Consider the following 14,011-nt stretch of genomic DNA (forward strand, 5'->3'; position numbering starts at 1 on the left):
AAATATCTTCCGTGCACTTTAAACTGTCAGTTTTCTGCATGCTTGTAATTTATCCAAGTGGATCTATGGACATACATTGAAAAGAGCCACTGAGTTCTGGCAGGTATCTTTCCATTTTACTCCCCCACACTTCTTCTTCCAGCGCTGGTATAGGACTCACATACAAAGATCTTGCTCAGTCCATACACAAAACCTTGCCTCCTATCAAATTTCAGTACCCCTTATATAGCGATGGAGCTGCTTGTAAAGAGGAGCAGAAATTCTGGAACATGATCCAAATATTTTGCTTTATTCTTAGAAGCAATCAAATCACTGTGTCTTGAAATAAAATAAAACAGATCTGATACGAATGGAAACTTTTGTCTTGAACCATTGGAGTTTGGTAAATTTCTAACTCATTGAACACAGGGAGAAAAGTGTTGGTCAACTAAGTGAACTCAGTGCTCCTTATACCTGCACTATATTTATTTTTTTACTTATGTAAATATTTTCATGTTGAAGGTTGTGAGCTTCAAAAGTATCCAAGTTTTATAGAGAATCACCTGACTTGTATGCTTTTGTAAAGTGGATCTTATAATAGGTACCAGGGAAACTGTTTAAAATGTAATATGTTGACTCAGAATAGAAGTTAGTGGTTTTGAATGTCTGCACTCTTGACGAGACTGGCAGTATTTCTGTGTGCAAAACACCATGTTTTCATTTTTAAGTAGCACTAGCAATTCCAGCATCATTGTTGCAGTTCCTAGGTGGAGGTAGCAGGGAACAAGACTTCGAGTGTTCTGCAAATCCCTCAGACATCCTGACTAAGTGGGATATTTTAAAGGGTTCCCGCAAACTAGAGGTGGGAGAAAAGTTGCAGTGAATAAATGGAAACGTGCCTTGTTATCTGTGAGAGCTCTGCTCCCTTCAGATGTTATACAGGATTGTGTTACATAGCAAATGAGGCAACAGGAAGAGTGAGTGCATAGGAAATGTGTGGAAGGAAGTGATTTTCTTTGCAAATTATTTTGGTAAGAGCATACACCTGAATGCGTGCGAATGCATATATGAGAAATTAACAGGCTCCAGCATTTTCTCAGAAGTGCAGATTTTTAAAAAGATGTAAATATTAAATAATTTATTTTTAAAATACTAGTTAAAATTATGACCAAATATAATAATTAAATTATTAATGAAATAAAATATGTTTACACCTCAATCCTAAAGTAACTCAGAAATTGTAAAGCTGTGCTTTGTACCATGTTTGGAGAAGGACTCTTGTGGGGATGGAGAGGGAGGAAAAAATTAGGAAATTGTAGTAAGAAATAAAATTACTTTCATTTGAGATTATTTATCTAAATTGGAATTTTTCACAAACCATGAAAAAGCAGATAGACTCTTTCTATGCTTCAGGGATCTTAATGTCGTCTAAGTCAAAATAAAAGGGGAAAAGCAGAAGTGAGTTAGATTACTTTCTTTGTGATTCTAAAGAAAATAATTGTGTTTATGCTTTTTCCATAACTTAGACTTCTGGAGGTTTTGGCAATTATTATAGAAAACTGTCAGAGTGGTGTTGTATGAATAGTATCTAGCATGTCAGCTAGTGCTTGACTGAAGAATCCTGCTTTTGATCATGAAAAGTTAGTTACTCCAGATTCTCTTTAGTTTTAGTTTGCATCTTTTTTATTGCTGTGTGAAAAGTGTATGTTTCCCATTTTTTTCAAAAAGCAGAAATTGTGGTCAACCTCATTATGACCTCATCAGACAGCCTTCATAGGCTCCTAGTACTTCTAGCTGCTGAGATTCATACATGGGACGAGTGCCTTGTCTGTATGCACTCACCCCTAATGGTCTGAACTATCAAAATGGTTCTTGTTTGTATTTTTATGCTGCCATAGCTGTGTGCTTTCTGGGAGCTATGTAGACACCTTCATGGATTTGCATAATAAGCCTGAAATAAAGATCAAGTGTTTGATTTTGCATGTGTCAACTTCGCTGGTAATTTTTGGGTTGCTCTCAGACTTTTATTGCCAAGCTGAGGTAGAGGAGGCTTAGTGATAGATAAACTTGATTTGGAGCTGGTGGTCTCAAGACACGGCAAGCCTTCAATATTTTGAATTCTGTACTTTTATGGTCTTTAAATTATATAGCTATAAACAATACAGCCATGCAGCCATTTTCTTGAATATTAACATTCGCCTTTTGCTCATTATCCATCAGGCAATATGTAGGCAGATACTAGGTTGTTAAACCTGAAAAACTCACCAAGGGTGAAGGAAACAGAATTGTCATGCTTGCTTTCCACGGTCCATGCAAAAACTTTATTTTGAAAACAAACCTTATTCTTAAGAAACGAATGATGCTTGATGCACAGTGAGAACAGTGAGGTGTTCTGCATCTGAATGAAAGGTCTCTCAAGCTGTAATATGAAAAGCCTGGTGCCGGTGGAGTGCTCCAGGGATTTTGCAGCAATGTTTCCAATTAGAGCTGGCTCTTGTTATCTGTAAAGTACTGTATACTGTTTGTAACACAGCTGGAATCCTGTCAGGTGCTTTTCACAACTTGTAAAAACTGATGATTGGAAAGGGGAGCTTGCAATGCTCCCCATACCCAGTCCACTCTGTAATGATCTGTTTTCTTCTGCATCTTTTTTACTGCAGTCATGCTCTCCAGGATTTTATAGGCTTCCATCTCCATCTGCGGGAAGGATACCTGCTCAGTCCTTAGGCACCTGCGTTGTATGTCAATGTCATGGACACAGTACTATGTGTGACCCTGAAACATCAGTTTGTCAGGTATTACATTTCTGAAGTTATGCACTAGGTTAATCTTAACGTACAATTTTTTAAGTTGTGTAACTAAGCTAAAAAAAGAGGACAATATTTTAATCTAATTTTGCTTAAATAACTTAAGTGTCAAAGTTCAAGGGGGCTCATAAAACAAACCATCTACCATTTTCCGTTCTGATTTTCTAGAGTTCAGATTATGTAGTGCTTTGTTTCCTCTGAATTACTATTTGTATAAAAAGAAAAACTAGGTACCTGCAAACTAAAGGGGCAATGTACCATGTGTTGTTCAATAAACACAACACTGCTTTTGTAAGTAATAATACACACAACTTGATACCGTCAGGTCATACACGATTGAATTTTAATTTATTATTCCTGCTTCAACAGCTGGAACAAAAGAAGCAAGGAAGGATGAATGGGATAAAAGATTCCATAGAATACATCTGGATAGCTACAAGCCTCCATTCTTTCTCCTTGTAAACCCATATATAACTCAGCAGGCATTTGATAGACGCTTAAAGCAAGCAGTCCCACTCCAAATCATATCAGAAAAAGAGAAATTATGAACTGAAATAAGTTTGAATCCCTGAAGCTGGGAATAAAATGTTGTCTGCTTTCTTGTAATTATCAAATACAGCTTTCATTCCATCTCTTTCCTCTGCAGAATTGTCAGCATAATACTGCTGGTCAGCACTGTGAGAGATGTGCACTGGGATTTTATGGTGTTGTCCAAGGTTCTCCGGGTGACTGTCAGCCTTGTGCTTGTCCGCTATCCATTTCTAGTAACAAGTAAGTAAGTGGACTCATGATGCAGCATAACCTTTCCAGCAAGCAAGAACTTTGTTTTGGGCTCACTGTGTCTTTTTTCAGATGGCTACAGGAGAACGGCATCATGGAAGCCATACTAAAAAGTTTTGTATCTACTTTTTGTAGTTGATCTTCCTTTAAAAGTCGAAAATTGCTCCCTTGCTAGTATGTGATGAATAAATTAATAAGTGCTAGAAAATGCAGTACTCAACAGATAATGAATGTGTGTTATAAAGGTATTCTTACAAATGAAGCTAGACCAGAACTCAAGTACAATATAGTCACAAGGGAGCTGTAAAAAGTCTTATGCTCATATATTTTGTTGGTATAAATGTGTTACAGTGCCTTTCTTGCTCCACTGTGGAATTTATTGATTCCTTATTTAATGTTACATGAGTTCTAGGCAATTTGTGAAAGACAGAATAATTTAAAAGCAATATAGTTATTGCAGCGTAATTTTTATTGGTTGTTTTATGCTAATGAGCCTTGCCACGATGTCTCCACATGTGTTCCCAATAGATTGTACTTCAGCACTTGAGATTTGTTTGTTGTTTTGCTGATAATGATATTTGGCATCATACTGTAGTGCTGCTCTGAAAAGGTTTGTGTTTCATGATTGTTCTCTTGAAAGGTTGGAAGTGTTCCTTAAAATCATTTTTCTGTGTTTTGTCTGACCTTTAGGATGTTTTAGTGAGTATTTCAGCCAGTATATCTGAGAGAGGGTTTTTTTTCCTTCTTCCTTCTTCATTTTATCATTTTGGGGTGGTCTGGGGTTTAATTTGAAGGATAGAACCCCTTTCTCGAACATCGGTAGTTAAACACATCATGATCTTTCATCCACGGCAAGTGTTCTTAAGAAGACTTCCAAACCTCATAAACACAAACTGGGAACAACCAAAACAATTATAAAAGGGTATTAAAGAAATACCCTTTATCTCAGAAAGTTACAATGTAGTTGTAACTGCCAGATTTTGACTTGTACCCTTTTTTAACGTTTTCTGTTACAACTTGATTATGTGTTCTACCTACTGGTATCAAGAAGAGACACTCAAACTGCAAAGAACAAGATCAATCGAGCTTCTCAGCTTTGCACATCAGTAAACGCACTGGAAAAAAACTTCTGTTGCTAACTGGCAGTAGGAACTGCTGAAAATATAATTAAGTCCTATTTTTTTTCTGGGGCTTAAAGACCTTTGGTTCCCCAGAAACACAGATGTCAGATCGGAAAATGAGCAGGACTCTTCCCCTGGGTGGCTATGGCACCCTGCTACAAGAACGTAAACATATTCTCCACACTGTGTTCCAGAAATCACTTCAGTATCTTACCTAAAAGACAGCATAAAGCACAGGAAGTGGGTGTCGCTGAAGTGCTCTACAGCTGAGAAGTGTGTGGTCTCCACATGGTATGTGTATGTTGGGTGCACATGCAAATTGCTGAGCTGCTTGAGGAAGGGAGAGCAAGCAAAGTGACAATATCTCGTGCAACCACACAGCCTGCATGGCTGAAGATTTTTTCAGGGCCTTTTGTGTCACGCTCACATTAAAGTGATCATGAGGCTTTTTTGTTCAAAAACCTTCATAACAGATAATTGAATAACACCTGGTCTGGAATTAGTAAATACACTTAATCATGCTATAGTTATCCAATTTCTTAGCGCTGTCAAGTGAGGAATCAGATCTAAGCATGTTCAGAAGCAGAACTGCTTAGGGGTTATATAGCTTAACTCAGATGTCTCTAGACGTCATGGATGGGATTTCTTCTTCCGTTAGGTGTAGCCATCAACAATTTTGGTACCTGTATAGTAAATGCAGGGATAGACAACTATACATCTCACGTATGTTAAAACTGAAGAAAACCACTACTGGAAAGAGGGCAGGGGAGGTGATTTCAAATGTGTGTATATGCCTATCTGTGCATTTCCATTTTCCACTGCTGACAGAGCATGCCTTAACGTTTGGCTCAGACTACATGCCTAACTTTTAGATGGATAGGCTTAGGTGGGATAGATCCATTCCATAAAGCTACAGAACTAGGTGGAAAAGGAGGGTAGCACACCTTGGGTTTGTGTGTGTTGTGCAGTGAAAGCTCTTCAAGATACTGTTGAACAAAAAAATCTACTTAACCTGCAGCTATTTTATGTAGTTAATTATAATCTGCATGAAATGCAGATAGCTAATAAGCCATCTTGTTAGTTTATTATGTCATGAGTGACATGATAATATTTGTGAATGGTATCGTGCAAATATTTTTATTCATGAAATTTTGCAAAACTCCACTAAGTTTTTTAATACTGTTTTAATATCATTTACAATCAGCAGTCAGCTTCAAACATGATGAGCTGGAAAAAAAAGAACAGAGAATGAGTTATTCCTAGGGGTGTGAATCTATTTTTATAAGGTTGAAAATCCATTTGAAAATGAATTTGTGAGTAATAGATAAATTTGTTTACTTTTTTTTTTTGCAAAGATGTAAATTTATATGCTCATTCAAGCACTATTGATTTAGTGCATTTTAAGCAAGTTGGAGTAGGTTGGTGACTGTACTGTATCGAGAAGGAGCTCTGGGCTCACCACTAACCATCTCTGTGCTTTTCTAGTTCTTCTTCCACAAAGATTTGAAAGAGATTTACAATACTGCAGCATTTTAACATTTAGTTGTGTTTCTTTTCCCCCACCTACCCTTTTTGTTTGTTTTAACTGTCTGTGAAGGCACTTCATGCACTAATATTCCAGCAACATGCTACTTCAGGTAACAGGACTGTTCAGAATTAACTGCTCACTTCAGAGCAAATTAATTCCCCTCATCACCACTGCCTGGGCCCTCTCATCACTGAGGTCTCCGGGAATTTGCCACTGACATCAGCAACAGAATAAGATCCAAGATAAACTGCCTGGTTTAAAATACCTGTGGCCATATTATCTTGCAGTACTGTCACCTTGCCTTAGTGCCCCTCATATCCATGCTTCACCAATGACTTTAAGCCATTTGGCCTGTTTATACATTGCCAGTGTTACATATGGTTTCATAAAGAGCTTAATTTTATTTATAAAAGAGCCTGGAGGAGTCCTCATAGACCCGATGCCTTTTTTTATTTTTAACCTACTCTTTCTCCTTGTAGTATGGAACTACAGTTCCCATAGGGATGCACTGCAGTCGCTAGTTAGTCATCTATGTCATAGCTTAGTAAAAATAATCTAGTTTCTTCTATGATTAAAATATGATCCCTCTCTGATCATGAAGGAAATAGCGTTATATGTGGGGGTTTTCCTCTGTAGGCCAGTCTTTTTCTCTTCAATATATTGCTGAGGAGATAATCTGACGCTGCCTTTTTGGAAGATTCTGTGTGGCTGTAACTTCGGTTCCTTTTTCTTTATGTCTTAGCTTTGAGTAAACTCTTCCTGGCTTATCTCCTTTCATTCAAACTAAAATGAAATAAGACTGAAAAGGCTGGGTTTGTTTGCTCAGTTTTTTAATCTTTTGTTTCACCTCCTTCCCATTACTTCTTTTTCTTGATCACTGTGAGTGACAGCACCACTCACTCATGCAAGCTTAGTTGTTGACTCCATCCCCTCTGATACAGCCCTGCCAGCATTTGTCTAAATTGTGCCAGTATCACAGCAAGGCATTCACAAAATTCGTAATAGAAAAGAGGGATTTCCCACAGGTGTTTATAAACAGATAAGAAAATGCTGCCGTTTACATTGAATGGAGCTTACCTTGGGCCCTTCTGCACACCTGACTAGAGTGAAATGATACAATAGGATGGAAAAAGTTTATTTGCTTTTGTTTCAGTTTTAGCCCTTCTTGTGTTGCGGAAGGATCCGGTGATTACCGGTGCACTGCATGTCCACCTGGATATGAAGGCCAGTACTGTGAAAGGTAGGATGAATGGAAAAAGGAGAGGGACAGTGAAAGGCAGGCAAGACCTGAAGGAGGGCAATGTCCTTCAGTAACTGTAAACTTATATTTACTAATGTTTAAATACATGCCTTTAAGTTATTTCCTCTTTATATGTTGTTATAATTCAGCCATAATGCGAAATTTTTATGTACACCCACTTAAATTGATAATCAGTGTTATTTATATTGCAAATATTGTCCTAGTCTTACTTTCTGATTTGTGGGTTGTTTTTTGCCCTGGGCCTCAGGAGTTAAACTGGGAAATATGAAATTTATCTATAACTAGATCCCACGCTTGTGGTGTGTCTTGGTGTCACTCATACCCTTTGTTCTAGTGACTGTTGTGTCCTCAGGCACTGACTGTGAAAGACACATATAAACATATTAATGACCAAATTGCCAATTAATAACCTAAACAGCAGCTGTCGTCCCATCCATAGCAACGCTGTGGGATTAAGTTGATCAAAACCAGCAAGTGTCTACTATGAGATTTCACTTCTAATGCAAAACACAAGTGGCTAGTGGGGAAAACTTTTTAGTCATGGTATACTAGAAGTTTGACTGAAAACTGTTAGGAGTGTAGAATCACTTTTGCATACTCCTTCCATCCAGACTGTTCCATGTCCTGGTTAAAAGTTACTATCAGTTTGTTGGACACTTTAGAACATTTGTCCCTCTACAAATGCATGCTGAGCCATGAAGCAACAAAGATTTTATTAATGGTTCATGAATGAATGTTCATATAAATTTTGTTTACGATCTTGCCAAGTATTCATTATAGTACACTATGCATCTCAGTTGGCCAAACCTGGTTTTGTATTTGCAATGTCTAGATGCTCTTCTGGCTACACAGGAAACCCACAAGCTCCAGGAGGCTCCTGCCAAGAATGTGAGTGTGATCGATACGGTTCCCTGCCTGTCCCCTGTGACCCTGCCACTGGACAGTGCACTTGCAGGCCTGGATTCACAGGGTGGAAGTGTGTTGGCTGTGAACATCGGCATGCGCGTGATGGCATGAAATGCATTTGTACGTATACTGACGTCATTTTGGAGAGGTTTTGATTGTGTTTGTCATGTTTCAGAAATGCAACCCTGCATGTGCATCAGTCAGTTGTGTGGATTTCTTTGAAAATAATTGCCAGGTTTCTTACTACTTCGGCATTCTGATCCATTTTTTTCACGAGCCTTGAGATGCTAGGAAAACTCAATATTTTTTAATATGGTCACTGAAAATTGACAACAAAGCTTTGAAGGATTTCTTTTTGTGGGTTTTTGAAGTCTGTAGTTTTGCTAAAGGTTGTCATTGCTGTTGTGACAATATTTGCTCTTAGTGAATTTTTTACTGTTGTCCTAAATACTTAACCAGCAATTGCAATGCTCTATACCATGAGTCACACGGAAAGTTTTTACCAATGTTTGCTTGCTTATGTTGGTTCAAAAACCAGCCACTGGAATTTAAAAGACCTAAGGAATGACAGTATAATATATCCAGGAACAAATAACTTCCTTTGTTTAAAGCAGAAAACTAATAACCTAAACGAAGTTACATTTTACTTTACTGGTATCTTTGCCCTGCCTTCAGTTTTGATATGTACCAAGTGTCATGTCTTTTATTAGCGTTTGGATTTTTTTCCCATGAAATTGGATAGTGTTTGTTTTGAGCCCACATCTCATTTCCTGTGAAATTGTATGCTTATGTCTTATCAAAAATATTCAGGTAGCAAAACCTTTCTAGAAGACTAGGTCAATCCAGACTAAATAAAGCATTTTCTTGTCCTGAATCTCACCCAGCTGAGCAGGAACTGATCTTTTTGTGATCTTTTTTGTTTGGTTGGTTTTTCCTCTTGAGGCCATCATTGTTCATTTTAGAGTAGAATACAGGTATGGATCCAGTAAGTCCACATTATATAATATTTCTTAATCTGTGCATCTTTCAATATATTGGCAAGGCACAATGGGCTGGTTTCAAGGTTTTACCTGATTTTTATTTGTTACAGGACTTTTAACTGGAGCTTTTTCATTTTCGGGCGGGGGTGAGGGGGTGGGGGCAGGGAGGGGTGCCTGTGTGAGGGACATGTAACATCATGGCAAGTAGATACCAAAGAAAGGTGCTTTTTTGTTGTTTGTTTGTTGTTTTTTTTTTTTTCCCACAGAATGCATTCAGTCTTTGCCTCAATACCCAGAGGTGTACAGCTCTACTACTAAAATTAGGTAGTACAGCTCAAAAAAATTGCAGAAATTTTAAAAGCAAATGGGAAAAATTAAGAAACCAGAAAAGTGCTGGAAGTGGCTGAATGTATCATATTAGTCAAGAATGTAATGTGTGGCTTCTTTGAGTGGTTAAAGAGGAAAACATTAGGCATGTAGGGTCAGGGACTACACAGTGCAGAACATTGTTTAACTCAATAGTTGTGATCAGCTCTCAGAGAGTGCTTGGGACTTAGTAGAACTAAGCTTCTCAATGTGACTGTTGAGTTTGGTGCTTTTGCATTACTCCTGATGCCTAGGTACAAGTCATCATTGAAAATGAATAGAGAGATTACTGTGAATGTAGACATAAATACTTTGGCATTGGTTCATTGATGAAAAGCTTAGTGTACTTAAAGGAAATAAAAGTCTAACATCCTGCAGTGTGATATAGTTTAGGACTTAATTCTGAACTATTGTATATCTTAAGCTGTTTTAAACTACAGCAAAAAGAATGCAAATAGAGTAACAAGCTACTTTGCTGAATTAACTATGCTTTGGCTCCATTTTGTGGCCTACATGTCAAGGAGAATTGTAATCACAAGTTCGGTCTGTAAGTGTTACAGCTACAGAATTTTAAAATAAGGACTGTATTTTCCAGAGTGGCATCTAAGCAAAAATGACTTAATTTTTCAACAACCTGAATACCTGTTATATTATTACCGGTATTAGCCAATGTTTTCAATCTCAGGCACTGCTTAGTATGTTTTTACTGGTCATTTACCTTACCACTGTTCTGAAAAGTCTTTTGGATATCCAGGATAACAGAGTTTCTTTGTACAAAACAACTTAAGTGCAAGTTATTCTTCGTAATGCTTTCCTGGTTCGTTAATGAGACTATTTCATTGTGTCAATAATAAGGTTAAAAATCTTCACTATCAATGGGAAAAGCTGTGTGCAGGCAAATCAATTTTTTCATCTTTTTGCTTTGAGAGATGCAGGATTTAACTGCAACATATTTCTGTGTCAGTGTTGAACTGTATCTATACTACCTGTAGCTGCATTTTTACTTAACTGGATAATCAATTTTCACCATCAAAACAGTGCTTTGCACATCCATATGGACATATCATGTCATTTCTAGGGAATCAAATGAAACGATTTCTTTCCTTTAGTCATAAAAGGAGGAACCACCTATAGGAACAGATGGGAGATACTTTAAATGTCCCCTATCGCAGGAACTGGGCTGTTACATTGACACCACATCAGTAACATCCATGTCATAAATTGCAAAAACTGCAATTAAATATTTCAGTAGACACTTTATGCCCATTTTCTCCAACTTTGTGATTTTCCCTTTTGTTTAATGGTTCCTCAACCCCCATATAACTCCAAACCCACCTTTGCTAATGCAGGGCAATACCCCTGACGTGGTAGAAAGCCAGCCTGATCAATAAACCATTTGTAGCCTGTGGTGGACACAGGGACTGTGGCAGAGAAAGGGAATGTGCAAGCATAGACTTTGTGGGAATTTGCCATGGTTAACACTGCCTAATATGTTACAGGCTTCAGAGTACCATTGTTTTCTTCTGATGGGGATTCATTGCTGCAGCCATAATATGCTTTCGTAGTCATTGTGCTGCTAAAGAGCCATTAGAAACACCTTCTAGGGAAACCCCGAAGCTTTCCTTCCTTACTCCCAGAACATTTATCTGTTCCAGTCTTGAGTTTAATGCAGCTGAGAATTTGGTCCTGTATACAATATATTTTTCCTTTCGTGTATCAACCACTTCCAAAATACTCCCCCTTCTGACTTGCTTCAGTTGTAGCAAAACCTTAACAGTAATAATAGTGATTAACTACTCTTAATGTACAGAAAATAAATGCCATATGCAGAATCACACAATCACAGAAACCTGTTTGCTTTTGATATTTCAAATTAGCTGTATTCATGTATCTACTTCTGCTAGTTTGCAGAGTTCCATTTCAAATACTGCAATTGCATTGTACCTGTCAGAAGTGCGAAGCACCCTTAGTTAGGTGGTAAAACGATCTAGCTTAAAAAAATACATGCAAATACAATCACCCATGTTTAAAAAAATGTAGTTGTAAGTCATGTAAAACATAATGTGATTAAGCTGTCCCGTGTTAGTATGTTGTAGTTAGTATTTAAGTAAGTGAAAATTGATTTTGAATATCTAGCAAAGAATAGCCATCTGAGTAATGAATTTTTGGCAAATTCTATGCAAGGTCACCACACAGTATGAAATGAAAGCTAAATAATGCATACTTAAATCCAATTAGAGAGGTATTAGCCACAGTATTGTATTATTATAATGTATTATTGTTTAAATATAACATTTACATTTTAACGTATCCCATATCATAAGTATTCTAAAGATTTTAGAGTGAAAAATTCCATTGAAAAGATGGGGGACAAAAATGGAAGAGCACGGATATTCATTAAAGTGATCTATTTCTGATATAGCTAAGAATCTGTTTTATCAGGTTCCTACTGTTTTTTTTGGTAACGTCATTTTTCAGTTGCTTAGTGCATGCCACTTTTCAGTGCTGTAATAACAGTTATATTTTGGAAAGCTACAGGTAGAATGGAAAGAGACTATATTTTTTTTACAGCCACTGTGCAAAGGGGAATAATTTGTTTACTGCTAAGTAACAATGGAAAGATAATTACAGGTGAATGGCACAGACAGATTTCACTTCCCATTATATTCTTAGAACAGAACAATGTTGTTTTCTCTGGGATGTTGTTAGGGAACTGAAAATAATATCCAGAAAGTGTGGCGGGGGGTGAGGTGGGGGATGTCTTTATAAGTATACAGGAGTCTGGATGGTCTGCTACACATCATAAAAATATTTTTTTCTTTTTGCATTAGTATGGTTAATAACTGAATTATTTCCCCAGACAGTGACCATCTAGATTGTCACGTACAGATAGTCATAATACTCTGCTGATGAAGACTTTATTGTAATTTTTGGTCTCAAGTAATCCACTTCTTAGGCTTACTTTCCCTTTTCTTTTGAAAAGTTAGTAGCCAGTAAGAAAATTTGTGATGACTGCAAACTAATTTTAATAATGGGGCCAACACCTTTGTATACTGTCAAATATGACAAAAGTTCTCCCAAATCTTCTCTAATGCTTACAATTTTTTGTATTTATTTGTAACTACAAATGAATTGTTCTCTAAATGATCGATGCCCCCTTATGCATCACTCATTTTTACCGTAATAAATATATCTCAATGTTTATTCTGCTAAAAGTTGTCATCTGGCAATGGCTGACTGGCCTATAATCACTACAGTACTGAAGAAGTATATTTTCTGTTTTCTTAGTTAAAGCCCAGTGTTCCAATCCAGAACATAGCTGAATTGTGTGATGAACAGGAGCAGCATTTCCTCAGTTCTGTACCCAGCATGCTCGGGCAGACTGAGATCGTTAGTATTTGCTTGATTCATATTTTACACATACATACTAGAAATGTGTAAACAATAATACAAGCCAAAGCATGTATTGCTCCCTACTCATCCCTCCCAAACAGCTGTGACCTTAGCAAGCTGAAGTGGAAAGAAGAAGCTACAAGGGTTTGGGATCAAGCCTGTAGCAATCAAGCATTTTTGTAGACAAGTAAAATTTTTTTATTTTACCTGGTGACATTCCACTTCACTTCAGTTGTAGAGTGTGTAGTATGTAAAATGAAGAACCTTAGATTGCAGTACTGTTGGAACAGTAACTGTGCTTACAACTGTGTGGTGTTTTGGGAAAAAAGTGATACTAGTGAGAACTTCAAGGCTTTATTGTTAAACATGCGGCAAGTCAGAACTCACCTTGTGAATTCTTTCAGGGCACCAGTCATAGCTGCAATGGGGACTTCAGAAAAATTTGCCTTCAATATTTTGAGCTCCGTTGCAACACAAACTGCAAAATCTTTCCTATGATGTATGCTCTTGTCACAAATGTTTGTTGGAATCAAGCAAAAAACTAAATGCAAAGCAGTCAGTGTGGTTCTGCTGTATGAGATTAACAGGGAACAGGAAATAATCATGACACATAGAGATCAAACAGGTTTGTTAGGAATTTTTCTTTAACTCAGTCTTGGGGGGGGAGGGGAGAAAAAGAAGGATCTTCAGCCATTCTGCGGTCAACAGTTTTATATCTTTATGGATTAATATATTCAATATTTGTAGAAGGAGAAAATTATGTAATCAGATTCCTTTCATACTAGGGCTTGGACATGTAAATATTGTAGTCTATGTAGACTGCTGTTTGCAATGCGCTGACACAGTTCTTCACCCATGAGAACGAAGGAGCTCCTAGGCACTGGTCCTGG

The 14,011-nt window shown here is 37.3% G+C and overlaps 1 protein-coding gene across 1 annotated transcript in view; it reads left to right on the forward strand.

Moving 5' to 3' along the window:
* The window catches only part of LAMA2 (laminin subunit alpha 2), a 377,166-nt gene that overhangs the window by 265,273 nt on the left and 97,882 nt on the right, over nucleotides 1–14,011 (forward strand). The window contains 4 exon segments of the mRNA XM_055811018.1: nucleotides 2,640–2,774; nucleotides 3,433–3,557; nucleotides 7,369–7,455; nucleotides 8,309–8,502. Coding sequence (XP_055666993.1) covers nucleotides 2,640–2,774; nucleotides 3,433–3,557; nucleotides 7,369–7,455; nucleotides 8,309–8,502 — 541 coding nt within the window.

The sequence above is a fragment of the Falco peregrinus genome, chromosome 7, assembly GCF_023634155.1.
Source record: "Falco peregrinus isolate bFalPer1 chromosome 7, bFalPer1.pri, whole genome shotgun sequence".
NCBI lineage: Eukaryota > Metazoa > Chordata > Aves > Falconiformes > Falconidae > Falco > Falco peregrinus.